General features: G+C 41.1%; 1 protein-coding gene across 3 annotated transcripts; it reads left to right on the top strand.

Annotated features, from left to right (window-relative positions):
* Positions 1–1,238: 1,238 nt before the first annotated feature.
* RB195_021057 (uncharacterized protein) lies at positions 1,239–25,597 on the top strand (the record flags this gene model as incomplete). 3 transcript variants are annotated; one of them, XM_064207586.1, is made up of 15 exons in its annotated part: positions 1,239–1,327; positions 8,003–8,116; positions 8,199–8,379; positions 8,455–8,586; positions 10,462–10,575; positions 14,415–14,519; positions 14,592–14,727; positions 15,997–16,085; positions 16,142–16,249; positions 19,592–19,664; positions 22,492–22,692; positions 24,348–24,493; positions 24,551–24,599; positions 25,328–25,444; positions 25,557–25,597. In XM_064207586.1, 15 exons carry the CDS (start codon positions 1,239–1,241, stop codon positions 25,595–25,597), a joined length of 1,695 nt encoding a protein of 564 aa, XP_064063466.1. The 3 variants fall into 3 exon arrangements, with proteins under 3 accessions (XP_064063466.1, XP_064063467.1, XP_064063468.1); XM_064207587.1 differs by having other exon boundaries at positions 19,592–19,655; XM_064207585.1 differs by lacking the exons at positions 25,328–25,444; positions 25,557–25,597 and having other exon boundaries at positions 19,592–19,655; positions 24,551–24,625.
* Positions 25,598–27,756: the final 2,159 nt, after the last annotated feature.

A 27,756-nucleotide genomic window follows, 5' to 3' on the forward strand; every position in this document is an offset into this window, starting at 1 on the left:
AACTTACACTGTATGTCTCTGCACGCATCAGTGGTGCGAGTTATGTCGAATACTTGCCAGCTTTTTGCCAAGACATAGGTGAGTGACAAGTAGATGTCAATGATTGTAACTGTGCGCCAAGAAGGAACTGGAGCAAAGCAGTAGTGGCTACAGGGGATACAGTACGCTCTCTAAGTGCGGCGGATGATAACAGCGCTCCGCGGAAGACGTCCTTTAAAAACGGTAGTTAACCAACTCTTCGTCTTCTGAATATCCTCGGTGGTAAGGTGCTTTGTGTCTGATGTTGCTGGCAGTGCTATGTCCACATGTTTGCTTGTGACTATTTGGTTGCTGCTTCTTTCTATGTCACAAAATTGATGCGTCGTCCGTGAGGCTCGCGCTGCGCTGTATTTGTTATCGAAAGATCTGGGGGAAGATGTAGTTGTGGGAATCATTCAGTGGAGCCCTTGCTTCTGAACACTCTAACCTACTTTTTTTCTCTTAATGACTTTAGCTTACATGTCATAGATCCTCTATGACTTATGCTCCGGCTTTAGGGATCCGGTTGGTCCAGTTAAGTACTTCGAGAAAAAAGGGCGCCACTGAGCTGTATATATTTTATCTCCTTTCTTAAAAACCATCCCTCACCACAGAAAGCGAACTAGAAAAATTTGTAGCCCTCCTGCGTTTTTGTTTCTTTCTAGCCTACAGTTTCGAGAGTGACTGGTTTCGAGAGAATTGTCTGCTTCGATTCCGCTATTAGAATTGCACTGTCTGTGAAACAATCCCATCTATGATAGTATCTGCGAAACAATTATGCAATTATTATGTTGTAGTAGTTACGAAGAAATTACGATGTTGTTGTAAATTACCTCCACAGGAGAAGGAATAATCAACAGTCACTGGTTTTGACCGGTAGCATTGTTTCTCTGGCCTCGTTTGAGTTGTAGTAGTCGGACTAGTTTGTTCTTGGAAATAGCGCAAGTTTTTGCTGTTGAGTGCGTTTTCATGTCACAGGAAAGAAAGACAGTTGTATGCTGTATATGCAAGAATTAGAAAAACTACTGCGATATTATCCTGAAAGAAGAGCTGCGTAGAAGAATCGTAGCAATATACGATTTCAGCATAGTTGCTACTTCAAATCATTCAGCTTAAGTCTTTCCATGGGCTTTTTTTTTGTTTTTAAACTCTATTTTCTACTTTCATTCCATCTACGTCGTTCGATTTTTGCAGATTTCTGTGTAACTACAACTTTGTAGATGGTGAACTGCCCTCCCGTCCTAACATCGGGTTCGACGTTGAGTGCTCAAAAGAAAAGACAAGACGAAAAAAACCTAAGAACTCTGCGGTATGTAATTTCTCTTTGTGTCAGAAGTAGTAGGGAATCTTCTTTAATTAAAGTGCTCAAATGTCTTACCGTTCGCAATTTTAGTTTATCGAATATCCACCTCCAAAATTGAGAGGAAAATTGAAAGTTTAGGTGGTATGCCGTTGTAGTTAACGAAGTTATTGTAGTGTGCAGAAAAATAGTACTTGGCTTCCTAGTAGACAGAGGTGGGTTATTTCGTGACAGTGGATTTAAACGTCTCAAATTCAGTTAGTGGTGAAATCATCATAATGTTTTTCGTAAGTATATGGAGCAGTTGCTTGCCATTTTTACTCGTATACGATAGACGTGCGTTATTGAATCGAGCATTCCGCTGAGAAATTTTCTCTATAAAAAGCGACATTCTCACATTAGTGTATGAATAGGAAGGATACTTATAATTAAGTCAAAAAATACTACTAACAATGAAGTTAGTGAAGTTACCGTTGCATTTCAAAGTGACTCCTTGATTACCTCGACTCCCGTCGTTCTTCGAACTGGTCGAACGGGCGGCAGTAATTCCTCCATTTGTCCCGATCGCGTGCCAGAGTCGCCTAGTGGTTCCTCCTTCGCGTGGGACACGAAGAGCTTCATAATTTTCTTTGAAGACTTCGCCAAAAAATCTGACCATTAGGTCGGCGGTCTTCCTAGTGCACTTAACATTCAGTCGCTCACGGCTCTTATCCTTGCAGACAAATCTGGTACCAATATATCGACCTCGGAGGAATGAAAAGTTTGGTGAGCATTACGGCGGATTCGAACCTCCGATCGTGCGAGCAGAAAGCGGATCCTCTAACCGCTACACTATACCCGCCCTATAGTAAGCAGATTGGGAGATAATTGCGGTTGTCATGTGGATCTCCCTTTTTATGCAACGACACGGTCTTGCTGGTTTTCAGCTGTTTAGGAACCTTGCATTCCGACAGGTAACGGGTAATGAGCCTCGCTAGAGTGTTGGTGAGTACTGTCGTAAAGTTCTTTAGTTGTTGTGGTCTTATTTTGTATTTTGGATCGGATGCCGTACGATTTCTTACCGAAATGATAGCATGTCGAACGTTGGACGGGAGAATTGGAAGGATGACATGTTCGTCTTCCCTCAAATGGTGAGGAGGCAAGTGGACATGGCTGTCAAAGAGATCAGAGTAGAAGTGATAAACGATTTTTTCCATTTCCTTTCTAGATACAATGGTTGTTTCCTTTTTATTCCGGAGAGCAGTTATCCTCGTCTTGCGAAGTCTTGACGGACATAGCGGATGCTTTTTCCCGCCTCTGCAGCTTCAGACAGCACTTCTGCTCTTTTCTCTTTATGGTCTTCCTTTATTGCCTCTCTTCAAACGCGCGTGAGCTCAGACGTGAGTTCTTGGTTCCCTGTGGCTCGTGTTGTTCCACGTTGGCGTATTAGCACAAGAGTTTCAAGAGACAAGGGTCTCTTGGTGGCTTCAAAACTCTCAGCCTTCCTCGTGCATTCGTGAATGCTGTCGATTGCGGAAACATCTGATGATGCAAGTTATTAAGATTAAGTACCGCGTTGTCAGTTTGACCGAGACGAGACGGCGTCACCCACTAAGCGCCGTATACAAGACTGGTGGAGAACTGTTTTTAGGAACATGCGACAGTAGAGGATTTGGTGGAGATGATGAATTATTTGACTTAATCGGCGGGCGGGTGTTACGGCCTAACGCGGCTATCCACATCTTCGCCGGGCTGTGTCGTCCTTGAAAATAACCATCCTCTTCGATCTTCAGCTAGAGCTCGCAAAGAATCTGCCCACCCGTCGCTATTCCAGACGGTCTCCACATAACGTGGCCAAAGAAGCGAAAATGGTTTTCCATGACAACTTCAGAAAGCTTGTTGTCCATTGCGGAATCTTCTCTAAAGTCGGCTAGCGTAGCGAAGATATCCCAGTTAATGATTGTTCTAGGACTTCGCTCTCTGAACCTGGCGGCCTTCTCTTCTCTCCTTGTGAAGGAAATTCTTCCTCAAAGGGGGCGATGGTCTGATCCTGTATAGAACTTTGGCACAACGGCCACATCCGTCAGGCAGAACCGTGGTTTCCGATGTGAAGTTTTTCAGGCGTTCTTCTGAAGCAAATTTTGGCGTTGAAATCACCAATGACCTTGCAGAAGATACGGTCTTCTCTCTATAATTTCCCTCGGTCCATATAGAAAGCTTCGACTTCTTCGTACCTTGATGTTGGAGCGTAAACGACGAAGACAGTCAAAGCTGGCATTGAACCATATGTTCTTATACGCGGACTTCCGATTCGGTTCGTAAGTTGTTCGAAAGAGTCGATGTTGTTTGCCATACTCCTGTTGATGAGGCCGCCAACCCCACCAACTCCTCCACGTCGGTCGTCCCCTCGTCTCAGTCAGTCCGATGACATCGTACTTAATCTTACTAAGGTACACCATCAGATCTTCGATGACTCCTATTCGCAAAAACCTCGGAGAAATCCATCATTGCTCAGAGGAGAAAGTTGGAATGATAGCTATTTGATTATTTGACGCAGTTCAGTTTCTCTCACACATGTAGCACCGAGTTCTATATAATTGTGCAGTTTGAGTCCTTCGGTAGCCTTATAATGTAGTTCTTAGCAACTGTCGGAAGTGGAAAACAACCTTTGGATTTCGGAAGAATTTGGACAGCATGTCCAAATCGTGGAGAAAACAAGGAAAAATGCTACGTTTCACTGCTTTGAATACTGTAGTTCTTCCCGTAGTTCGTCTCGACTCTCTCTTTGAGGCAATCTTAAATGCTTCATAAAAACCTGTTTCAACTTTGAAAGTAAGACGCGAGTGAGATCGGAATTTCATCCGTGATTGGGAGGCCTATTACGAACAATACTGGATTGCATTTTCTTTCCTTTAATATTCAAGGAAATTACTTTGAGGTAGGGTTGTGATGTGACAAAGCTGTTTTGAAAAAAAAATCACCTCCAAAGTTTGAATTTCCCAGAAACTCGAGAAAAGTATGACGTGGTTGGGGAGTGTGTCTCGGGCTTAGCAGTCAAAATCTAGTTGCATAACATTGTTATACCGTCTTTTGTCAACGATTCTCAAGGGAGCATTCATAAAATGACGATTTGCTGTACGTATTGCTATTAGGTTGAGTCGAAAGCTCTCGGATAAATTGGCAGTGTTTTTATTTATCCTACAATTTTCGACGATAACTGTGAATCATTTGAAGTACATCCCATTGGGATGGTCTTCTGCCAACGTTTAGGCAGATTGTAGATGCACTTACTCCAGAACGCTGGGGAATGTTTCTTGAAGAGCCACTCGGGGTGCTTTTTTTGATGTCGTCGCGGGTTTGGAAAGTCTCGACCATCCAGATGGGTAGGAGATAGGAAAGAAAAGCTAATCCGATGGAGAAAAGCCTGGAGAATACGGTGGTTGTGGTTGAATGGTCCAGCCAAGCTTTGTCGTGCTGGAAGTAGACTTCGTGCTGCTGCGGGCGTGCGTTTTCGAGATTTCCCTTCAAATTCCTCAACTGCCGCCTGCGGTCACTGTACATCTCGCCGAGCAGCTCCCAGTATTCGACGCCGTGTACGCTACACCAGACTCAGAGCATAACCTTTTTGGCGTGTATGTTGAGTTTAGGGACGTCTTCTGCATCCGCACCTTTGTCAACCCATTGGGCACGTCAGTGAATGTTAGAATAGGGAACTACTTATCACCCGCGCTGACTAGGTGCTCAAGCCACGTGTAGGTGCGCTTGAGGGTGAAGAGAGAAAGTGCAACATCAGCGCGGCGATCCATGTCATACTGAGCCAGAGCATGGTACCCATCGACCTAGTTTTCGCACCTTGCCGATTGACTTCAATCCGCGAACAACTGTGATTCGACTCACCCCAAGAGAGATAGTCGGTTCGCGAGTGGGTTGATACGGATCGGCTTCCACCTGTCTCCATAAGTTCAAATCCATCTCCATTGGGAGTTCTGAATGGTCTTCATCTTCGATGGGATAGTTGCCCGACGCGGACTTCGAGTGTCACTTGTAGACTATACTTCTAACGAGGGCGCGCTCGTTTTCAACTCCCTTATGTGATTCGACTTTTTGATGTCATTCCGTGAAGTTTGCAGCGGAACATATCAAATATTTACTATTTATAGTCCTTGTACGTTTATTTAGGTATTTGGGGTAAGGTTCTGCGGCGGAGATGACATGCATCTTACGTATCCCTGTGGAGGAAGTTTTTCCTGCCACTGGTTACATTGAAACGAATCTGTTAGGGGATTTGTGATAACGTTTTGTGTTTCAGTCTTTTGCAAACTTAATGATCTTATTTTCTTATTTATTTATTTACATTCTACCCTGATTTCAAGTACTCCTCTACAACAAACTTTAAGCCGAATTCGCCTTTATAAACAACGAGTTGAGTTATTGAACTTTGTTTGTAGTCATGCAGATTTTGACGCGTTGCCGAAAATATGAGATATCGCCCTTTCCCCTTTGCGAGATTATGGTAGCTCGTTGGAAAATTCGATGTCATATTTTGAAAGGGCATCACGGAAAACCATTGACGGCAAATTGTGGTCTCTGTAGGTGTTATGGTTCTCTCTAAAGCTAGTTGAGAAAAAGTCGAAAATTTGAAGCAAAATTTAGAATTTTGTTCAACTAGGTTTCAGAAAGCTGGGGAATCAAGTAGTACCAAACTTTGTAGAAATATTGAAGAAATCTCTATCTAGAAATCTCAGTTAGCTTTGTTCACTTTCATTCACTTTCATGAAATTCACTTTGAACTTCGATATTCAGAAACTTGTGGTGCTTACTTTTTACTAATCTGATCCTAATTAGGCCTGTAGATGTCTTTTTTTGCTCTGTCACAATATGGAAATTGTTTTTTCGAATGATAATAATAATAATTCCGTCAATATCGGATGAGAAATATGGTCTTTCAGCTCTCGTACACTAAATGCAAAAATTCCACTTGTCAGGGATTGATCCCTGACAGTCGCAGTAAAAATGACGACACATCACGTTGCGCCATAAAGTGTTATAGGATAATGGCCCCAATCAACTTCGGCCGACTGTGGGTACCGGATGTTCACTCTTTGATTCCTTCTCTCATACTAATTATTTTCCATTTTCTTGGTGATTTTTTTTTTCAAAACAACTCACATAAGAGCAAGGCCGCAAGGCTTCGTTAATGCATTGTATAAATGCCTTTCATTTATTTAGTATTTTTCCAAACTAGTCCCGAACATAAAGGTGTGAAATTATATCAGCAAAATCTTAGAAAATATTTCACGCCATCTATTTTCCTAATATTTTGCATCCCTTAATATGAGTTTATATATTAAAACATGTATACATACACGTATATTAAAACAGAAAGATTCGATCCTAAAGTGAGCTGGAAATTGTGCATAATGGAAAAACACTGAAATGCACCCGAACACACCAACTGCGAAGGATTATTTGCTTTGGGTGCACGTGACTTAATTGGTCCTCATTGGAATGAAAGGCTAAGAATACTCGAATGACGCGAATTTCATCAAATTAAAATGAGCTATCGTTCATCGCGAACAGTTTTAAACGTGTTTTGGTGAAAGAAAAAAGTTTTGCTCTCCAAGAATTAAGTTTCTATTTTTGAAGGTCTCTTTCTTGCTGTCGTTTATTTCTGAGACCTGCGTAGGAAAAATGGGGATTTTGCCGGAATTCTCATGGAAAAAATCATTTTCTATATCAAAATTGGAACCCAATCGCTTAATGTCAAGTATGAGTTAAAGGCATCACCCCACGAATCTGAGGTGGTGCAGATTTCAGGTGGAGTATTCGTATACAGGATGGGAGACTACGGAGAGGGGGGTGATTCCGTCCATTTCTTCCTAATTGCCGTAAAAAACGGCCCGGAAGATACGGCGCCGCACAAGACTGGCGCGCTCCAATCGAACCTCTTGTACAAAATGGTGCGCCAAAACGAATGAAGCCGTATCTTCCGGGCCGTTTTTTACGGCAATTAGCAAGAAATGGACGGAATCACCTCCCTCTCCGTAGTCTCTCATCCCGTATACGAATACTCCACCTGAAATCTGCACCACCTCAGATTCGTGGGGTGATGCCTTTAAGTTATAGGATGTTGTTCGTTTGTCGATATATATATATATATATATATATATATATATATGTACATATATACGTATGCATATATGTATATATATGCGTGTATATATGTTGTGTATATATGCATGTATACATGTGTATATGTATGTATGTACATATATATACATATATATGTACATATATACATATATATATGTACATATATATATATATATATATATGCAAAATTACGATATTGTTTTAAAGCAATCCGTTAGGACATTTTGAATAGAAAACCTTTAAGCTAAGGAACCCCCGAAATGCACCCTTTATCTTTCCATGCGGTCTCTGTCTCTCCAGCTTGAGGTGGAGAAATCTTAAAAATGTTCTAACTTTTAAATTTAAAAAAAGAGGGTTCAGACTTGGTAGATTTCATTCTAAAGAGATGAGGTCCATTTTTCTGTTAGTAAACGTGTCGCTTTGGACTCACTCTCAACGTCGTTATTCAACTTTAGGTGGAACGCTCTTCCTTTTCTTTTGATAAAACCTCATCATATTCTTGACATTGAACACATTTCAAATGTGCTAGTAATTAATCGCCTCAACTTTCAGTGAACTTGCAGCATTACCAGCCAATCGTTTTTGTTTTGAATGTGGGCAGTGTGGACCTACATATGTCAACATTACGCATGGATCCTTCTGTTGTTCTAGTTGTTCTGGTATCCTGTGAGTTTCTTTGTCAGTTTTTGGTTTTTTTTTTTCATTGTCCATTCCGTTGTTATTTGCTTTCATTTTTTTTTGTTCTTAGGCGTGGTCTGAATCCACCACACCGAGTAAAATCCATTTGCATGGCTACTTTCACATGTGAGGAAATCGAACGAATCCGAAATCTTGGTAATGAGGAGAATTCACATACATGGTTAGGCTTGTATTCTGGAAGTCCACCTAAGATGACAAATAAAGAAGAAATTGCGACATTTTTAATCAAGGTGCTGCATTTTCCAAAAGGGAGAACTGCTATAATTACGAGAGTTTTCAACGTAAAAAATTCCTGGCTGTTTCAGAAATATGAAAAGAAAGAATGGTATGTATCTCGAAGTGAACTTGAGGAACAGGAGCGGCTTCTGAATCAGGCGAAAGAGGTGGCGAGCCAATGCGGTACTAGTGTAAAGAGTGCCGGAAGTTCATCATCGAAGGTGATTTTCATTACTCGAATCCGTTACTACTGGAACATAGTCACCAGTATTAGACATTATTCGGGATATAACATTTTTTTTTAATTAGAAGTTCTGCGAATGTTTCCTGTTCCTCAAAGTCGACTTTTCTATTCCGTTTTTTTATAGAGTTGATGTGGTTTGAATTTTGATTTTTTTTTCTTTGTGTATTCGAGACTCAAGAGCAAGTCTTTATCTGATTTGCTAATAGCCATCCCTTGTATCACTCAAAGTTTTTAGGTTCGCACGATTCTCAAGTTCTCCAATTTCTTCATTTGGTTTGTTTAAAGTAGTTAGTAGAATTTGTTGCCCCGAGCATTGAACATTGCTTCCCCTTGTTTAGATTGAACATTGCTTCCCCTTCCCCTTGTTTAACCACATTCGGAATGGTTGATTTGAATGAATGATATTTCAACAGTTATAATTTAAAAAAAAAAAAACGTGGTGTGCTTTCGCTCATCCTTCGAATCAAAGCTGTAGCACTTCTAGTGGTTCTTGGTTCTCTGATGTCTTCTCCCCGCTCGAAGGTCGTACATCACATTTTTCATTGGAGGATTTCATGAGCAAAAACAAGATACTTTTAAGTATCTTGTGGATTCTAGGTGCTGACTGCTCTTGTTCCTTGTTAAAACATATCCTGTGGAGATCTAGTTTCACCTTCTTCAGACGACAATCCCTTTCCCTGCGAATTTACGAAATTATAAGAGAAGCATTAACTCAACCGGGTGGAAGGTTCCTTTTAGGTCAGTGAAAGTGAAGCATAGCATCTTTTACCATCGCGATTTTTCTGTTAGATCTGAAATAAGCATGTTGTCAAACATCTTAAGTCCTTCGTCTGAGCTGATCTTAAGTTCTTTACCTGAGCAAAGTTTGTAGCTGCGCGTTCTGCTGACTGACGTCGTACGCTCTGCAGTCTGCCTTACTAAACCGCTTTTTTGCATCCTTGCCCTTCATCTGGTGTTTTCTCTATCTATTTAGTGTCATTCGTATGAAGAGCTTTTATTAACATTAATATATGACAGACTGAGCAAATTGGGCCATAATTATCAGTGTTACGTGAATCTCCTCTTTTGTAGGACGACTCCTTGTTGGTGTTTCTCATTTTCATTGGTTACGAATTTTCCATTACAACAAGTATTACATGAGAAATCTTGCTAAGGTGTGAGGAGATTGGTACGAGCTTCTCCAGATTTTAGCATTTGATTTTGCTTGCTGCACCTCTAGTATGAAACGGTCATCCTCCTGATCTGTCCCATTCTCATTGCCTCAACTCGTAATTTAAATACTATATTTTAACACTGGATTTTTCTCTTTGTCACTTCTTTGTAGTTTAACTTATTAGTCGAAAGTTCTCCGGAACCACTTCTCTTGATGTTTTTGAAACTCTAGTTTTTTCTGTCTCACTTCAGAACATTTTCACCTTGACTACTACCAAATTTTTGATAATTATCTATTTTATAATAAATAATTGCAATTTCCGCTATCTGCTTTAAAACTACAACTCCATGTTTTTTCTCATCAATGAGAACGATGAAAAGAATCAGACTCTAGTGGAAAAAGAGGTATAATAAGGTCAAAACGACATGAAGCACGCACGCAATTGGCGTATGCGGCTTCTCTCGAGCCGCTTTGGTGAAGCGTGGTGAAACCCTTGCTGGCACCACCCATCGCTGCATTTGCGTCGGTCCCAACTCTGTTCCAACTGCTGTCTCTACCGCGCCGTTTCAAGCGCGTATGCAAATGCGCTGCAACTACACTCGTGAAACATGTCGTTTTGACCCGACTATACAGCAAAAAATGAGTCTGATTTTCTGAGTCCTTGTAATGTCGGGAAATCCTATTAACCACGCTTTTTAGCCTGCTGATTTGGATTTATTTGCTACTGATCCGTTTGCAACGTTTGGTGTTCCAATGACTCGTACACCCGCAACTCAAACATTCACCGACGCTGTAGTACCACCTGAACAAGCTGTAAGTAGTTTTGTAGTTTAAAAAATTCCTTGGATATTGTATCAATCGCTACATTTTCCTTGCAGTTCAGTTTCAAAAATGGCAACATATTTCATTCGCTAAGCTGGCAAAGCCATATTTCGAGCATTACTTATGTCATTATCCCTAAACTTTACACGAAGATAGCATTTAGGGAGATATTCGTTGTTGCATTCTCAAATGTCTCGCAAAAAAAACCACACGAAATACCCTTTTCAAGTTCAAAACCCAGATGGATCAGGAGCATTAGACTGATCAGTCTATTCAAAAGAAGTTCTCTTCACATCCATACGAGCAAAGAAGGTTTGCGAACTACGGTTGGAGTCAAATTTACTTCTTGCTGCAAGCGAGTATCAGCGAGATTAAGAAGAGAAAAAGTCCGCAGCAGGTGAAGGAGCATAAGTATAGTAGGGTCAAAACGAAATGAAGCGCGTATGCAGTTGTGTATGTGGCTTCTCTCGAGGCGCTTCGGTGGAGCGTAGCGGCTAGCACCGTGGTGAAACCATTGCTGGCACCATCCATCGCTGCACTTTGCGTCGGTTCCAACTGCTGCCTCCACCGCGCCGTTTCGAGCGCGTACGCAAATGCACCGCAACTGCACTCGTGATTCATGTCGTTTTGACCCGACTATATGTATGCTTCATGCTCAGAGTGGAACAAAATCTCGCTAGCACAGGAAAAGAAATTAATCCAGTGGAACAAGAACCTTGAAAAGGATGTTACAACTTAAAAGTGTGAACATAAAAATTGTTTAAATGTCTTAATACCCGTCATGTTAACAGACAATTGTAAGTTTTGCGGAAATACGTAAAACTAAGAATATTCTCAAAAACCTGACTTCTTCGATAGCTTTGGATATAACAGAAGTTGAGAACACAGACGCTAAATAACAACAATAAGGTAGTCCAATCTATAACGTTGATTGGAAAAACTTGTCAATTTTTTTTTCTGAAAAGTCCAGTACTTTCAATTCTTTATCGATACCCATGATGTATCATGTGGTAGTTGTGCAACATTTCTGAAGCTTCCCCGTAAAAGATATGCATACCCAGGTATACTTTCTTAGCCTTAAGCGCGATGTCATCTTCACAAGAGCAGCTTTAAGCTTTTATCTTTTACGAATGGTGCCGGACAAAGAAGCGGCGACAACAGTACGCAACATTACTAGCATACTGGGGAGAGCACCACCACCATTACAGCTGTCCATCGCTGGTTTCCTCGCTTCGCAAGAGGAGACACGATCTTTGAAGACAAGCCTCAGTCGGGACGCCCCCACACTGTGGAAGACTCCGAAGACTTTCGACGCTGTGAAAGAGGATCCGCAGGTCATCACCTGCAGTCTTGCGATGAGACTCGAGTGTAGGGATGCGTGTCGTTAGGTACCCGCAGCCTCCGCGACAATTTATCCTTAGGGGAAACTACTGGCAACGGCTATCGTTAATTGCTCTGTGCAGCAGTTAGTAGCGTCACCAGAGCATTGCGCTGCATTCGGCCTACGCCCCCCCATCATATCATCTATCTTCGGCCCTCATCGTCTAATGAGGTGCGAAACATGCCTCGCAGGATCACGTTATCGTTATATTGTTTCTGTACGGATTGCTTACGTATAGAGGTACATCGAGCGATTGCACACGACATCCCAGAAATAGAAAATGCTGCTTTATTTGTGTAGAACAAACAAATCTAAACTTTTACAAACCACTGCAGCATGTTACATGAATTAAATAGTCTGTATAAATACTAATATACATCTATATCTTCTGTATAGTTTTTTTCAATCACAAATCTACATCTTTCAAAAACCAGGCTCTCGTTTCTACACCTTTTAACTTTTATTTTGGAACGTTTACAATTTTCAGCTCCATTTATGTTTTCTGACGTTGTAATACAGCAAAGCGTAAATGGTGCAGCTGCCGACCGTCAATCTTCAATCCCATGTCGTCTCGTTCCAGCTTCGTATTGCGTTCTCGATTGTGGCCGTGAATATTTTAGGTGATATTGCATCACCCTGTCGTATCCCTCTCCACGTCAATGATGATATTTTTCTAAAATGGCGAAATTTTTGTCAAGAAGTTAGTCTATAACTCTCGAAGTACCTTTATGTACTGAGTAGGGACACCCTGGTTTTCCAAGGCCTCCATGACCGCTTCTGTCTCAACTGAGACAAAAGCCTTTTTTAAGTCGACAGAAGTGAGACATAACGACATTTTTTACTCTCGCGATACCTCGATGAGTTTCGAAACAGTGTGAACGTGTCTTTGATTTTCCCAGGCTCTGAAGAAGGCGATGACGCCGAAACGTTAGCCAGAATAAAGATCAATAACAATCTTGGTTCTGCTTAAAAAGTAGTACACAATCAGTGTGAATGTGGTCAATAGTGCTGAATCCCTTACGAAACCCTGCTTGCTCACATGGCTGCCCTTCATCCAAGACTTTTGCAATCCTATTAAGGATCACTCTTGTAAAGGGCTTGTAGATGACGGACTGTAAACAGATTGGGCGATAGTTGCGTGTGGATCTCCCTTCTTATACAGCAACACGGTCTCGCTGGTCTTCCACTGTTTGGGGACCTTGCATTCCGACAGGTAACGTGTAAAAAGCCTCGCCAGGGTGTTGGTGAGAACTGGCGGAAGATTCTTCAGATGTTTAGATCTTATCCTGTCGGGGCCAGGTGCCGTACGATTTCTTAGCGACATGATTGCATGTCGGGCTTCGGACGGAAGAACCTCTGGAATGGCATGTCCGTCTTCCATCAGATAGTGAGGAGACAAGTGGACATGGCTGTCGAAGGGATCAGAGTAGAAGTCGTGGATGATTTTCTCCATTCCCCTTCTTGATGCTATGACTGTTCCATTTGGGTTCCGGACAGCAATCGTCCTCCTCTTGCCACTGGCGAAGTCTTCACAGGCATAGCGGATGCTTTTTCCCGCCTATGCAGCCTCTGCCAGAACTTCTGCTCTTCCCTCTTTATGGTCTTCCTTTATCGCCTCTCTGTAAAGGCTTGCGAGCTCAGACGTGAGTTCTTTGTTCCCTACGGCTCGTGCAGCTCCACGCTGACGTATCTGCTCTAGAGTTTCCGGAGACAGGTATCTTTTGGTGGTTTTAGAACTCTCAGCCTTCCTCGTGCAGTCATGGAGATGTTCAACGAGCCGATCATATTCCTCGTCGATGCTGTCCATTGCGGAATCTTCCCAAAAGCCCGCTAGCGTGGCGAAAAGATCCCAGTTAGTGGTAGTTATGGGACCCCGCTCTTTGAACTTCGCGGCTTTCTCTTCTCTTCGGGAAAACGAAAATGTTCCCCGGAGGAGGCGATGGTCCGATCCCGTATAAAACTTTGGCACAACAGCGTCATCCTTCAGGAGAACCTTTTAATGAATTGCCATGAATGGTCTTATTCGCCATGATAAAATCAGAAAGTGTCGATCATTAGAAAAAAAACGTCGAACATTTCCTTCAATAAATGCATTTCTAACAACCATTCAGCTATCAGCAGCATAAAATATACTCTCGAATATGTTGGAAATGTTCCGATTGCCTATCGAACGGAAGCATTCCGTTATAGGTAGTGGTAACCGTGTGAGCGCCTAGAGCATAGGTTGTATTGTTATAGTATACGTAGAGGATGATTTAATTCCATGTAATAGCAAAGATCCGTGTGGAGAACCTTTGAAAATCTCCAAGGAGCAAAAATTGTATTACTTTTAAGGTATTTTGATCATGCAACTAATAGAGATGATAAATAGTCTTTTTGTTGCATATATAGTCATAGCACAATTTGTATCTTTGTATTTGTATTTGTATCTTTCTTTGTATTCCTTTAGACGAACCCGATACCTCCACAACCTTTTTCGCCTCCGGCATTTGTTGCACCGCCACCTCCTTTGCCATCCAAGCCCCCCGTACAAAGTAACAGTTTTACATCGAAGGTATCTGTTAGGTTTTTTTTGACTGTAAAGATTTTTATGTCCTTAATTTGGATCTACATGACTTTTTGAAAGATCGCGGACTCATTTCGCCCTGTCGATGCAAAAACAACGTCCGATACCGACCCGTTCGCCGATTTCGATGCTAGATTCAGTGAACTCGCACTTAAGAACTCATCGACCGTTAGTGCATTTGGATCACCTTTGCCAGGTTATTAGCTTCATTCAGAAACTTCTGGGAAGACTAGAGTTGAAATAATGGGGATGTTGCAACAATGACGTTTCTTTAGAGCTTGAAGAGAGGATCTTGGTTTGGGAGTTCATAAACATAGATGCGATAGTTAGAGCCGGTGCTCTGACACCCTTCACTTTTAAACGGTTGGCGAAATTACCCCCTTCACTTTTGAACGGTTGGGGAAAGGACCTCTTTCACTTTTAAACGGTTGCGGAAAGAACCTCCTTCACTTTTAAACGGTTGGCGAAATTACCCCCTTCACTTCTGGACGGCTGGCGAAAGAACCCCCTTCACCTGAGCTGCACCCCATGAACTAAACTCCCTTCACCTGAGGAGGGTCCGGCTCGACCCTATAGCACCTATGTTCATAAATTGCTGGCCACGGTTGCAAATTTTCGTTGATTTAAAAAAAAAATTGCTGTGAAATTTGAAGTTTAGTTTTTTTTTTCCTTTTGCCTTCCCAAATCCTAGCGGAAAATAGTGAACTGAAAAGGCCAGTTCAGATTATTAGTTCATTTACATTTGATATATGATTTTTCGGATTCAAACTATTGCTATCTAGAAATTCGAACGTAGCCCTTTGTGTCGTTATGAATGCCTTAAAAGTAAAACTTAGCATTTTGAACACCAGGTCAGTAGAACGATTTCACTAATTTTTCAAATTTCGAGTAGTGCAATTTTCTGAATTCTGGGGTCTTTGTATTTGGGAATAGATCAAAGTGCATCACTCATTGGTGCTTTTTTGGGTGTTACTTTGAGAACTTTCGAGCGATTTCTTAAAGAAGTGTAAAGGAAGATAAAAATTTTTATATCAGTTTATGGATGTACTAGGATGGATTAGCTTCAGCAATGCAGGTATATTCGTTAGTCTTATCATCAGAGCACAAAAAAAAATTACAAAATTTAGGTGTAAGGAATGAAAAACACTGACGTTTTCAAAACCCTTCATTGAATGCACATATCATTTCTTAAACAACATATGTAACTTTTGAAATCAGGTGTATGATTTCGAGCCTTTAGAAGGGTCAGCCTCTGCTTGAATTTATTTAATTTCACCAGGCCTCCCAATTCTCTTATTCTTCGGTGTATTTTGTGAAGTTAGTTTCTTATGAGTAAATGCCGATGAATTTTCTATGTAAAAAAAGATAGAGATGTAAATAAAGAACTAAATAAGTTAGGAAATATAGAAATAAATAAATGTATGCTTGCATATTGTACTATTTGTGTTCTTACTCATGAATTTAGCGCAATCGCTTCCTAAATCGGCAACTGTAAACACTTCATTCCATTTAAATCAAATACCTACACAATCTACTAATCCATTCAGTCCTGAAGTGAGTTATGTTGTTTTAAGTTAGTGCCCTCTGACATCTTATGATCAGTAGCTCAGGTGTTTTCCGTGGCATCGTTCAACTCTTCATCCATTTCGGAACCTGTTCCCATCAACACCAGTACTAGTGATGCAGATAAATATAGCGCTCTCGCTGAACTGGATCAGGTACTCCCTAGGTTATATTATTGTTTTCCATTATTATTGAGACGAACTTGCGTTGGAGAAATTTTCTGTCGCTGGCCTATGTACCATCTTTCAGTCCTTCTAATTATAATCCAGAGGACATCTACTCCACATTTTGTGGAACGTTACTGTCCATGTTTGGGGGTCAAGTAAGAGTATAGATTTGCGCAGTTTGCAGAATCTGTTGTATTTGGAACAAGTTGCCTTTTGAATATCAAATATTCTTTTGTGGAATAGGAGTCCCGGTATTACCAAATGCTCGTTTTAGATTGGGAGTGACTGGAATTTCAAATGAATGGAGTCACATAATCAATTTCGTCTGATCCTTCTATTTTATCTTCCTAGTTTAACCTTACAAATTAGTACTGGACAGCGGCTTACCAAGTATTTTATGTTGATGTGTTGGGATTTTTCTTCAACAAAATCTGTTCAGATCTCTTCTAATTTTAATAGGAGACTATAACAAAGGATCAAGAGTATGTAAAGAGCACCTCTATAACGTCAATATACAGGTTCTTTTTTGTAAAACAGTAAATTATCTATCTTGCCCGTCCGGTCGATGCAAATCCCGAGGCGCAAGTAGAGAACATGTGGAGAGGTGCCTCAAACTTGATATATTTGAACTCAGTGGGAAAAAAATTTTGTTCCTTATCTCAGGACGAGGTTTTTAGATGAAAGTATTGAGTACATCTTACTCTACATCAGTACTCTACATCTTTTTCCCTCATTTGACAAAAGTTCTGAACTCTTTTTATTATTTTATTATTATTTTGATTTTATTAGTACAAATCAAGCATCAACAACGTATTTACTATAATTATCAGCGACATCCAGCCACTCAATAGGCAAGATCTCAATGTCCTTTCCTTTCAGAAGGAGAGGGACTGCAACGTTAAGTACGTTTTGAGGTTATTGTGGTTTTTCAAAGTTTCTTCGCGAACGTGTTGCTTCAGGGCCTAGAACAGATGATAGTCGGACAGGACAAGGTCCCGCCTACAGGAAAGATCAGCACTGTCAACCAGCCCAGCCAAGCCCCTAAATTGCCGCGTCACCATTGGTGTGTGAGATCTCCCATTTCTATGCAAGCGTTCTGGGCGTTTTTCGCGCGCTAAATGGCCAGTTTTTTGATTTGCGTCATATACGGATTGGCACTGATTGTCTGATTACCCTTCAGCAACTCCTATAACAGAGCATCCTGCGAACCCTAGAATACAAAAATCAAAACTGGGGAAAAATATGGAATGACCTAATTAACTGCGTACTATACAGAATAATACCAACCTACCAGATTCCCCAAAATGTGGTGATCAAATTAATGCACTTACGAGAGAATTGATCACAAGAGGGGGACAAGCCATTTGTTGAAAAACCAGCGTCTATGTCAGACCTTAATGGATAATTGAGGAAAATCATCGTAACATTGCGCTGGATCTGAAGTAGATGTTTTGGAGCAAGCGGAAAAACAGAAACATTTTTTGTATGCATGCATCAATTTGACTATCTCGTATTATCGTTTTCATCACTTCTCTTTTGTGATATGATTGCGATGAATGCTTGCCAAAAATGGGTTTTCACAGATGCTGATTACATCACGTGGTAACTTTTTGGTGCAAAAAAATCCTAGGTCGGGTTGGAATGGGTGGAGGATCTAGCGTTGAGGATTCCAGCATAGTCAACTGCAATTATTGTCCACTGGAAACTTCTGTTATGAGATGGGTCCACTCGTTGTCTTGACAGAAGTGAGTATAAGGTAAAGGTGAGTATAATCACCGTAGAAGGAACTCCTTCGCACTAGAATTTGAATCACTACTAAGCTTTTGAAATGCTCTTCTTAAAGGCAGCATAACACGAATCTGGGGTGGTACGGATTTCAGGTGGAGTATTCGTATACGGGATCGTAGATTGTGGGGAGGAGGGTGATTTCGTTCATTTCTTCCTAATTGCCGTAAAAAACGGCCCTGAAGATACGGCTTCGGAGTTTTTTTTTGACTGACGCACTTTTTTCGAGTTCGTGTTCGACTGGAGCGCGCCAGCCTTGTGCGGCGTCGCATCTTCCGGGTCGTTTTTTACGGCGATTAAGAAGTAATGGACGGAATCACTCTCCTCTCCATAATCTACGATCCTTTTAGTCCACCTGAAATCTGGACCACCTCAGACTTGTGGGGTGATACCTTTAACTTGCGAACACAGTTAACACAGGGATTTGTCGACGAACATGTTTTATGAGCTATTTCGACCATGCGCGACTATCGCAGCAAGGCGTAGCGTGTGATCAGCTCACGGTCAACTGCAGCAGTCCTTGCGTTGGTGGGGTATCCTGAATCAATTTCGAGATTCTTCCATAACTTCTAGCCCATCAATTGAAACTGGTTTGTCTTACTGTAACCTACATTGGGTGACTCAAGGATCTTTCTCCCCTTACGATGATATTCGTTTACGGTGACAGCATTTTTAAATAGTAAAGTGATTTGTTTTCATAGTAATATATTGTCGTAATCCATTTGTAAAATTACTGATTTAGAAAACTGACATCTAACTATTAAGCAGTAGTTTGAAGTTCAACGCGACGTATCAACGTGTTCATTCCTTACGTTAATGTCTCTTCTTAGTGGTATTCTTGTGATGAGCACGACTAGTTCATGACAAGCTCTGACTGTACTCTAGAAAAGGAATCGAACAAAAAACCAAAGAAATATTTTTGACTGTAAGTATTAAGTAGCACTTTTAGGTGCTAATGTTTGAAAGAAAAACTCTCATTTTGATGACAAGAGTTGTGCTAGTAGCTCCTGCCGGTATCTGGGAGGTTTGTAGCCTCTTAGACTCACATCAGGAGCACATATGTGTTAAAGACATGTAATCCAGTGTGCTGATGCTTCTAGATATAGAGAAAAGCTATAAAACAAAGATCGTGCACCAGTGTCATTCATATCTTCGACTCGAACAGCAACAGGCGGTTCTAGCTAACTACTACATACAAACATTATGATGTCTTGAATTTATGCCGCTGTATCAACATTTTGGTGTGTGTGCCTCAGAACAGCCGAACAGAACAACCAGAAGCCTGGCGCAGTCGCGTAAGCGGCTGCGGTTGAGATGGGATCCCTACTCATCTCTGCAGTTCGATTGCAAGCCTCTTCTCGATCGCTACCGCTAGCTCCACTGTGCCACTTCGAGCGCAGCCGTCCATGCAATTGCACCAGTCGTTCATCAGGTCGTTTTAACTCGACTTCAGTCTGCTGTATTCAGCCAAACACCGAGCACAATTTATTTTCATGTTTGCAGGAGACTGAATCGAAGGTTGGGTATTTGAATGTTGTATTTCAGATGTTTCATCACGGTGGTCAGCCTAACTCTTCAGCTGGAGAGAAGCCCACATGGCTTCCCAGTGGTGAGCCTCGTAAGCTTTGTTATCAACCTTATCTTGGAAATGACTTCATGGACTGAACTAGAAACTTTCTGTCCAATTTTCAATTCGCATTGGATAGTAGATGGATGGTACCAAACTGTTGCTTTCTAGGAATTGAAACATAGTCCTTTGTGTTGTTATGAATGCCTAGCATTTCGAACACCAAGTCAGTAGAACGTCTTCACTGATGCTCCCTAACAATTCTTGAAGAATCCAAGGCCAATTTGTTTGACTCATTACAATATACGGACACCCCTGACTAACATTGATTTTATCTTTTTTTTTCAATTTCGTCCTCAATTTCATACAGTTGGCTTAAGCCTTTGCAAACCTAAACTGTTCTGTCGTCATTCTTGAAATTCCCACTTGCAAAGGAGTTAAGGTTCGTACTCGTGATTGCAATATTAGGAACATAGGAACAGAGTGTAAAATTGTTTGTTAGCATGTCAATAAATTAGAACTTTAATGATTTTGCATACGAGTGATTCATAGCAATTCTTTACCAAACTTGGAGCACATGAAAACAAAAATTATTGGCTAAGCCCTATATAGCGCTATAGCATCTGATAGAGAATTTCTCTCTGCAAGATAGTTGCGCTCTGATCATTCGATTTGATTCGTTCTTGTTTTTTAGATGTGAGGTGGACAAAACGGAGTATTTTCGAAGCTATTTGTTTCTTTTTTCTGCGTTTTATCGAAATAATATACTGCTGGAACTGAGATTTGTGCTGCGTATGGAAAAGGAGATATGCATTGAAATATTGCCCACCGTCACGTTTCAGAAGTGGCAGTTTTGAGCTCAAAGACTAATCGCACGCCAGTCGACCTTTCGTCGTAGGCTAGGGGATGTTTTCCCAATTTTTAAGCAAGAAAAGCCATTGTGTTCAGGAAGTCGTGGGCTTTTTTTTAGTATGAAAATCACACAGAAATCTAAAGTGTTTAAAAAATATTTAATATCGTTTCAAAGAGAATTTCTCACTCTAGAGAACTCTAGCTCCATTTCGATTTTTTAAAAGATTTTATTAACTCTTTTTTTCGTATATGTGAAGAGTTGTGTCAAGATGACAAAGTGGAGCATTTCGAAGCTATTTATTTCAAGGATTTGGTTAAGGTTGTTAGACCGCCGTAACTTATATTGGTGCTGTGTTTGTATTAAGAAAGTGCAATTCTTGAAAATACCCCTTGGTGTCTCTCTTTGACAAAAATAGGGAATTTTGACCACGAAAGCGAACTAGACGCAGGTCAACTCCATAGTCGCGGGTTGGAAGAAATTCATCTTATATTTTTTCCGATTACAAAAAAACCCTGCAAATTGTCCAACAGTATGTTCTTCATTGTTGTTTTTTTTTTTCATCATTTCCAACAACTTTCTTCCATCGTCCAATAGTTCTTCGATGCTGGTTTTTTTCTCATGTTTTTCAATTTTTGTGTTTCCTTCCGTATTTTTCTAAGTCTTCTTCGTTTACTTTTTCAATTTTCCATGCCTCATTCGGCATCCGCTATACACAACACATCTCACAAGAAGCTTCGGAAGCCCGGTGACCTTGAATAATTGCAAAAAAAAAAAAAAAAACTGATACATTGCTATGTAAGCTGTTTACGAATTTTTCGTGCAACATCAGAGTTCCATAAACCTGTATCGCTTGAGTACTAGGCCGAAGACGAACGAATTGGTTTACTGCTCTATTTTTCGATGCCTGAGATAGCATTATCGACAACTCTAAGATGTTGCTATACAACAGAGGATGGCACCCACCTTTATCTTTACACATCTATTTCTGGGATGATAAGGAGTAAGTGTTATCGCTTACCTATCAGCAAAAAGATCTCGATCCACTATCCTTCAGCAAATCCTAGCTAGATGAAAAACACCGCTAACATGGTCAAAAAATTCCCTCTCGAAGATCTCAATTCCAAGCAGCCCAGAAAAAATTCGGTTCTGTCCACTCTAAATCTCCGACGACATGAGCGTTGTGCGTTGTGGTTCAACAGGATGAGGTGATGTTGTAAGAAATACCACCAGCAAACTTCAAACATCAGCTAGTACATAATCGTGCGTATGACCGATTCTGTACAACTACTGGAGGAGTCTTCTATTAAGGTGTTCGGAAAGTATATGCCGAAAATTTCGCAGTAGCGCAGATTTTTTGAGATGTTCTGGAAGTTCCCGTTTCAAATATATTATATAAGGACACTACAGCTTGTACACACATAAGATATCTGGCTCCCTCTTCGTTGCCTATTTCATCCTATAATGGCCGAACATTCTACCCATATTCGAGACGTACTCCTTTACGAGTTCGAATCTGACCACCCGCTGCTGAAGCCCATCGAAAAATCAAGTTTCTGGCACTGAAGCCCTGAGCGGTCTGTGTGCGCCTGATTCCAGCGCTTCAAAGCCGGAAACAAGAAATTCGAAGATGAGCCTCGCTCTGGTCGACCGACTCAATATCGTTCGACGAACTGAAGAATCTGGCGGAACAGCATCCATATGAAGGTGTGCGGTATTTTGCTGCCAGTCTTGGCTGCCTACCGTGAGCAATAGACTGCGATCTCTCGGAATGGTGAAAAAGCTCGGTCAGTGGTTCCCACATGCATTGAGCGACGGCAACCGCCAAAGACGCCTGGACATCTGAATTCGAATACAGTGTAGAATCTTCGAATACAACTTTGTTCGCATCCTAACTGTGCATTCTATAGGTAAATAATTTAATGAAGCAATACTTGCGTCATACCGATTTCTAGTCTTAGTCTAACCTTTTTAACACGTCTACCTTTTCATACGTGTTTTTTCTCTGTTAATGTGTTTCTTCTGCAGGATTCTCGACTGGACTTCCTCCGGCACATTACACTCCTGTCTTCAACGATGCCTCAAAGGTGAAAGTAGCCAAAAATGTGTATGGTCATATTCCTAAGAGTAACACACTTGGAGCAATTGCCGAAGTTGGAGCGACTGCAATATCACACAATGCTGCGTCGTCTGATAATATTCACCAGCAGACCTCATCTATTTCATATGGTGACTCTTATTTCATTTGCTGTTTCACAGCTTCTACGTTAAGAAATGTTCTTTCCTTCTGATTTTGGCTGGATGATATGAACATTGCACGATATGCGTTGCATCCGTGGGAAAGAATGTTTGAGCTTTTTCCAAATTTGCCTACATTTGAATGAAAAAAGCGAGGAGCAGTTCAGAGTTGTGTGCTCGTAAGCCATTTACATACATCCCGAACTCATAGGTTGCTATTTTTGGAAAATCTAATCGATTGTAATTCTCACAGATACTTTGGGACAGGGCGCAGAGTTCAGATTATTTTTTACATGAATGTACTTATAGATTAGTTGATTACGTCAATTTGAGAACGTTTTTGTTCTAAGGGCGTTAAATGTTTGCCAGCTGAGGTTTTGGGGTTTGCTGATCGAACAATAGTATATGGTATGATGGTAATTTTGCTCGGAATGATCGGTTCAGTTATTCGTCTTTCGTGTTTAACAGGGCTTAATGAAACTTTGAGAGGTACTCGCATTTTCCAATTATGGAGAGATATAGTAAACGTTCTGGGCAAAGTATACAATTGGTTACAATATGTAGCGTGGTTTAGTTTAGTGTAACAACATTGCAGATCTTACTGTCTTCAAAGGCATCATATCACCAAGTTGAGTTGTTGAAATCTCTCTACAAATACGTAGCGTTTAGTTCACGAGCGTGAGCGCCATCAAACTCAAGGTCCTTAATAATCTGGTTAGTAGTAGTATATCATGTTCCACTGAAAGGTAAGATATCTGTTTCATACGCACAGAAATAACTTTGTTTTGATACTAAACAAGCAAGATTGAAAATAACGCAAGACTCAAAATCTAGTGGGGTGATCAAAACGTTTCCTAGTCATAAAGAAGATATTTATATATAATACTTTGAAAGGTAGTTACCCAAAGGTTTGCAAGTCTTGAAGGTACTTTTTGGAGTGTTTATGGCTGCTAAAACTAAATCGAGAAATTTCTTTCGCATTTGAAGTCAGAAATGTGTAGTCGTGAGTCCCGTTGGAGTAAATGAATTCTGCGTTGTTCGTTTTGAAGTATCGAACAGTAATATCTAACTTCACATGAAAGCTGGGACTGACTTCTTTCAAAAGATCTGAGGTTGGAAAATGAATTCCCAATTCCGACAGCAGCTGATAAAATTTGTCAGAGCGATTAATTTCGAGTTTCTCCTGCTGTTCCTGTTTCTCCTGCGTTGTACATTAGGCACCTGCATGACTCCTTGACGTGGTGTAACCAGTTCTCATCTCCGGTCACTACTTGTGCCAAGAATCTATTGTTAGCATAGAATATTAGCTGAGATGTTCTATGCTGAAATGTGCAGGGATTCAAAATTCAAATAAAGTTGTTATATTTTCCGCAAAAATTTTGATTTCATTGTATATTGGCGATTTGTAAGTGCAGTAACGATTGAGTCATAGTGCCCAACTCGGCTGCTTTTTTATTTCACTCATGGGACGTTCTAGAAATTTTTGAAGTCCTTGTTATGTTAAACTTTTTATAAATGTTAAAAGAGTTGAGAAATCCAGTAGGATAACTGGGTGCAGTTTAGTTTGCAGCGGGTACCATCTGTTGTGCTAACTGCGTGTTCCCGCAGCGTTAGTTAGCATCTTAGACACTTTTTTTTCTGTTCAGCAAATCTCGCTCCAAATCCGTTCCTTGCACAGTCTATCGAAGCAACTAACGCATCACATGCTAATTTCATAGTTGATAACGGACCAGAACAGAAACAAATTGGAAATGTGATGTGGAATAATCCGTTCGCGTCAAACATTGTACAAGTGAGTTTATTTTCGTTAATGTTTATACGCCTTGTGTTTTAATGTAACAGATTGTAGGCACACTGCGTTACTGGGAATGTTGGAGAAACAACGTGTCAACCCCAATGTCAGAACTGGAATCCATTCATTTAAAAATTTGTGTTGTACAGAACTAGGTAGTCATATCTACTGCATGTAATTTTGTATATTTGTGTTTTACTGAGCAAAAGATCTTTGTTGTATTTCTTCTAGACACTATCAGCTAACTTACAATCAGTGTTGCAAAGAAAAAAAAAGCTGGTTAGTCGTGCATCATTGTCTAGTTTTTGATTTCCTGACTTCCTCCATTTTTTCTCACTGACATAACAATATTATGGGTCGCTATAAATCTTCCGCGTACAAAAGCCGCTCAAATTGCAACAGATCTGCTTCATCAGAGTTGGCGACGAAATTCTCCGTTTGAAAGGATGTACAATTAGGGTGGCAGGGGAGAGGGTTTGTGAAGCAGAGGCAGTGTTTTGTTTGTTTGTTTGTTTGTTGGTGCGGCGCTTGACTCACCCATATGTGGAATTTCGGCGCTCACTTATCCTCGTAAGGTTGTGTTCATGTTATTTGCTGATGTCTTATGTCTCATACTGCGTTGCAGACTGCACAGTAGTTGTGAATTCTAGTCAGCATTATGGCGAGTCACTGTTCTATAAAATTTTTGTAGAATAGTTGCTAAGAATTAACTAACGCATAAATATGTGCATAATGGTTATGAAACACGTCATGTTATCGCAAGTCTCATAAATATTCAGCTCCTATATTTTACTGTTATTGTTCGAAGTACACTTACTTGAGAATTAAGTTTAGCGTCGTTATCACTGTGTACCTGGATAGCATGTGCAAGAGCAGGCTGCTTGCAGCTGCAGGACCCCTCTGATAGCTCGTCTACGAGCGTTTTAAGAACAAGATTATTGGAATTGAGTGGTGGGTTTTCGAATTTCTTCAATTTACGCACTTTGTTTGAACCATCACCCCACGAATCTGAGATGGTATGGATTTCCGATGGCCAAAGAGTATACGAGGTCGTAGATTGCAGAAACGGATAGGATAACGCTCATTTCTTCCAAATTGCCGTAAGGAACGGCCCAGAGGACGCGGCGGGTGCACGAGGGCGGCGCGCTCTTCCGGGACACTGTTTTCTACGACGAGTTAGTTTCTGTTCTTTTCATGCTGAGATGAATAGTAGAGTTTCTCTTTACTTTCATGCTCTACCTTTACTGTTGTCAGAGTAGGTTACCACATCACCGTTCTCCCTGAATCAACAGTGGTGACGGGACGTTGGCAGCCTCTCGAGAGCGTTTAGCATCTCTTGAGATCCACTCTAGCGTTCTTTTAATCCATCTATCGTCTATTCTTCTCATAATGTGACCGGCTCATCTATGCTTTGATTTCGATACCTATTCGGAGCTGTCCACGGATCTCCCTCACTAGAGGGATCACAGCCGGTTAGTCGAGAGGCTACGTGGCGCGTCCCCGGATGGCGAATGGGGATAAATTGGCAGCGATAAAAGCAGCACTTTGCCCCTCACCACCCTTGCGAGACAGCATCCTTGAAGTGATACTGAAAAAAAAGAGCTCTAATTTAGTGTTTTCCATTGCTTCTTGAGAATGCTCCTTCACCTCCTTTGCAGCTCCCTGGACTTTATTCCACTTTAGTGAACCCAAATTCTCAAGTAAGTGCTACTGAACTACCGAAGGGTCTTATTTGCATTTTAGTTCACAAACATTACAAAAATTCTGTATCGTATCGTAACTCCGTTTAAGAAGGACACAGTAGGTACTGCAGAACGTGTTCAGGTACGAAATCAATACCAATTTTGCCCTGGATTCCTGAAGGATTCGCAAAACACAAACATTATGTCCACTTTTGAAGAAATAAACACTGTTAGAAGGCACCATCCAGGTGAAAATCGACGCGCGTGTGAAATAGGTAGAGTCCTAGGAGAATCCTATCGCACTGATCAAAAATAACGTCACAAAAAGTGTGTTGACGAATAGCAAGTCAAGAAACCTACTTCAACAGAGTTATAAACGAGGTACCCTACTTAAAAGTAGTCCAACCGTAATTCTTTTGGGCTATACTACAGTAGGAAGCAGATATGGTGTTCCCGATCAACAACTCGACTAATTACATCGATCAGAGATTGGATCAATTCTAAGGAATTAATGCTCAATAGCACCCTTGTCACTCAGTGATGCCCTTATTTGTCGAAGTAAATGATTAAATCAATCAGGGCCCTAAGGCCTAAACATTGGGCTTAGAGGATCTATGACATGTAAGCTAATGTTACTAAGAGAAAAAAGTAAGTCAGAGCGTCGAGGCAGGGTGAAGGTGACATGAAGCACGGTGCAATTGCGACTATAGATTTTCCCTTCACGATTTCTAATTCGACCTCTTCGAGAGCCATGTCCGCTTTTCTCATCATCTGAGGTAATATGGGAACGCCTTCAAAAAGGTCCCTCCTAAAATCCTAAATAACATCATTTCAGTGAAGAATTCGATTTTCGAGTTCCAGTTTCGATAAGATCAAATCTGAGCATTTGAAGAACACACAGCCAGTCCCCTGCAAGACGCTGACAAGGCTCTTCAAACGTTGTATGTCGAACATCAAAATTCATTACCAGTGGTTAGGACCAACGACCTTTTGCTGTGTATGAATGCGGAACGGAAGTCGCAATACATTGGGGACTATAGTCAACACTATAGTCGTGTCAAAACGACATGAATCACGAGTGTAGTTGCGGTACATCTGCGTTCGCGCTCGAAGCGGCGATGTGGAGGCAGTAGTTGGAAGCGAGGAGGAACTGTCGCAAACTGCAACGATGGCCAGCGAGGGTTTCACTACGCTCCCCTGTCCACTGATTCTCGTCAGAATTCTTTGCACGCTACAGCAAATATCTGAAGCTTTACTAGCGCCTGCGCGAGGGACCCAAAATCAATAGGACACGTAAAAGATACTGTTCACACACTGATTACAAATCCCAATTAGCTTGGTCCTAATGTATTCTGCTGTACACATGCGCATGTAGACACACCAAGTGGTCCCACAAGAAGTGAAAGGACATTCCAATCACATTTCCAGTAATGACATTGCGAATATGGCCAAAGTGTTCAAAGGCCAGGTGTCATTCCCACAACTGATAAATTACACGAGATCCATCTTGCCCATGTTCTTCGTGTACCAATAATGCTTGTGATGTAATTAATTGTAATTGTAATTTCAACGTGCACAGCA

This window comes from Necator americanus, chromosome X (genome assembly GCF_031761385.1).
Source record: "Necator americanus strain Aroian chromosome X, whole genome shotgun sequence".
Lineage (NCBI taxonomy): Eukaryota > Metazoa > Nematoda > Chromadorea > Rhabditida > Ancylostomatidae > Necator > Necator americanus.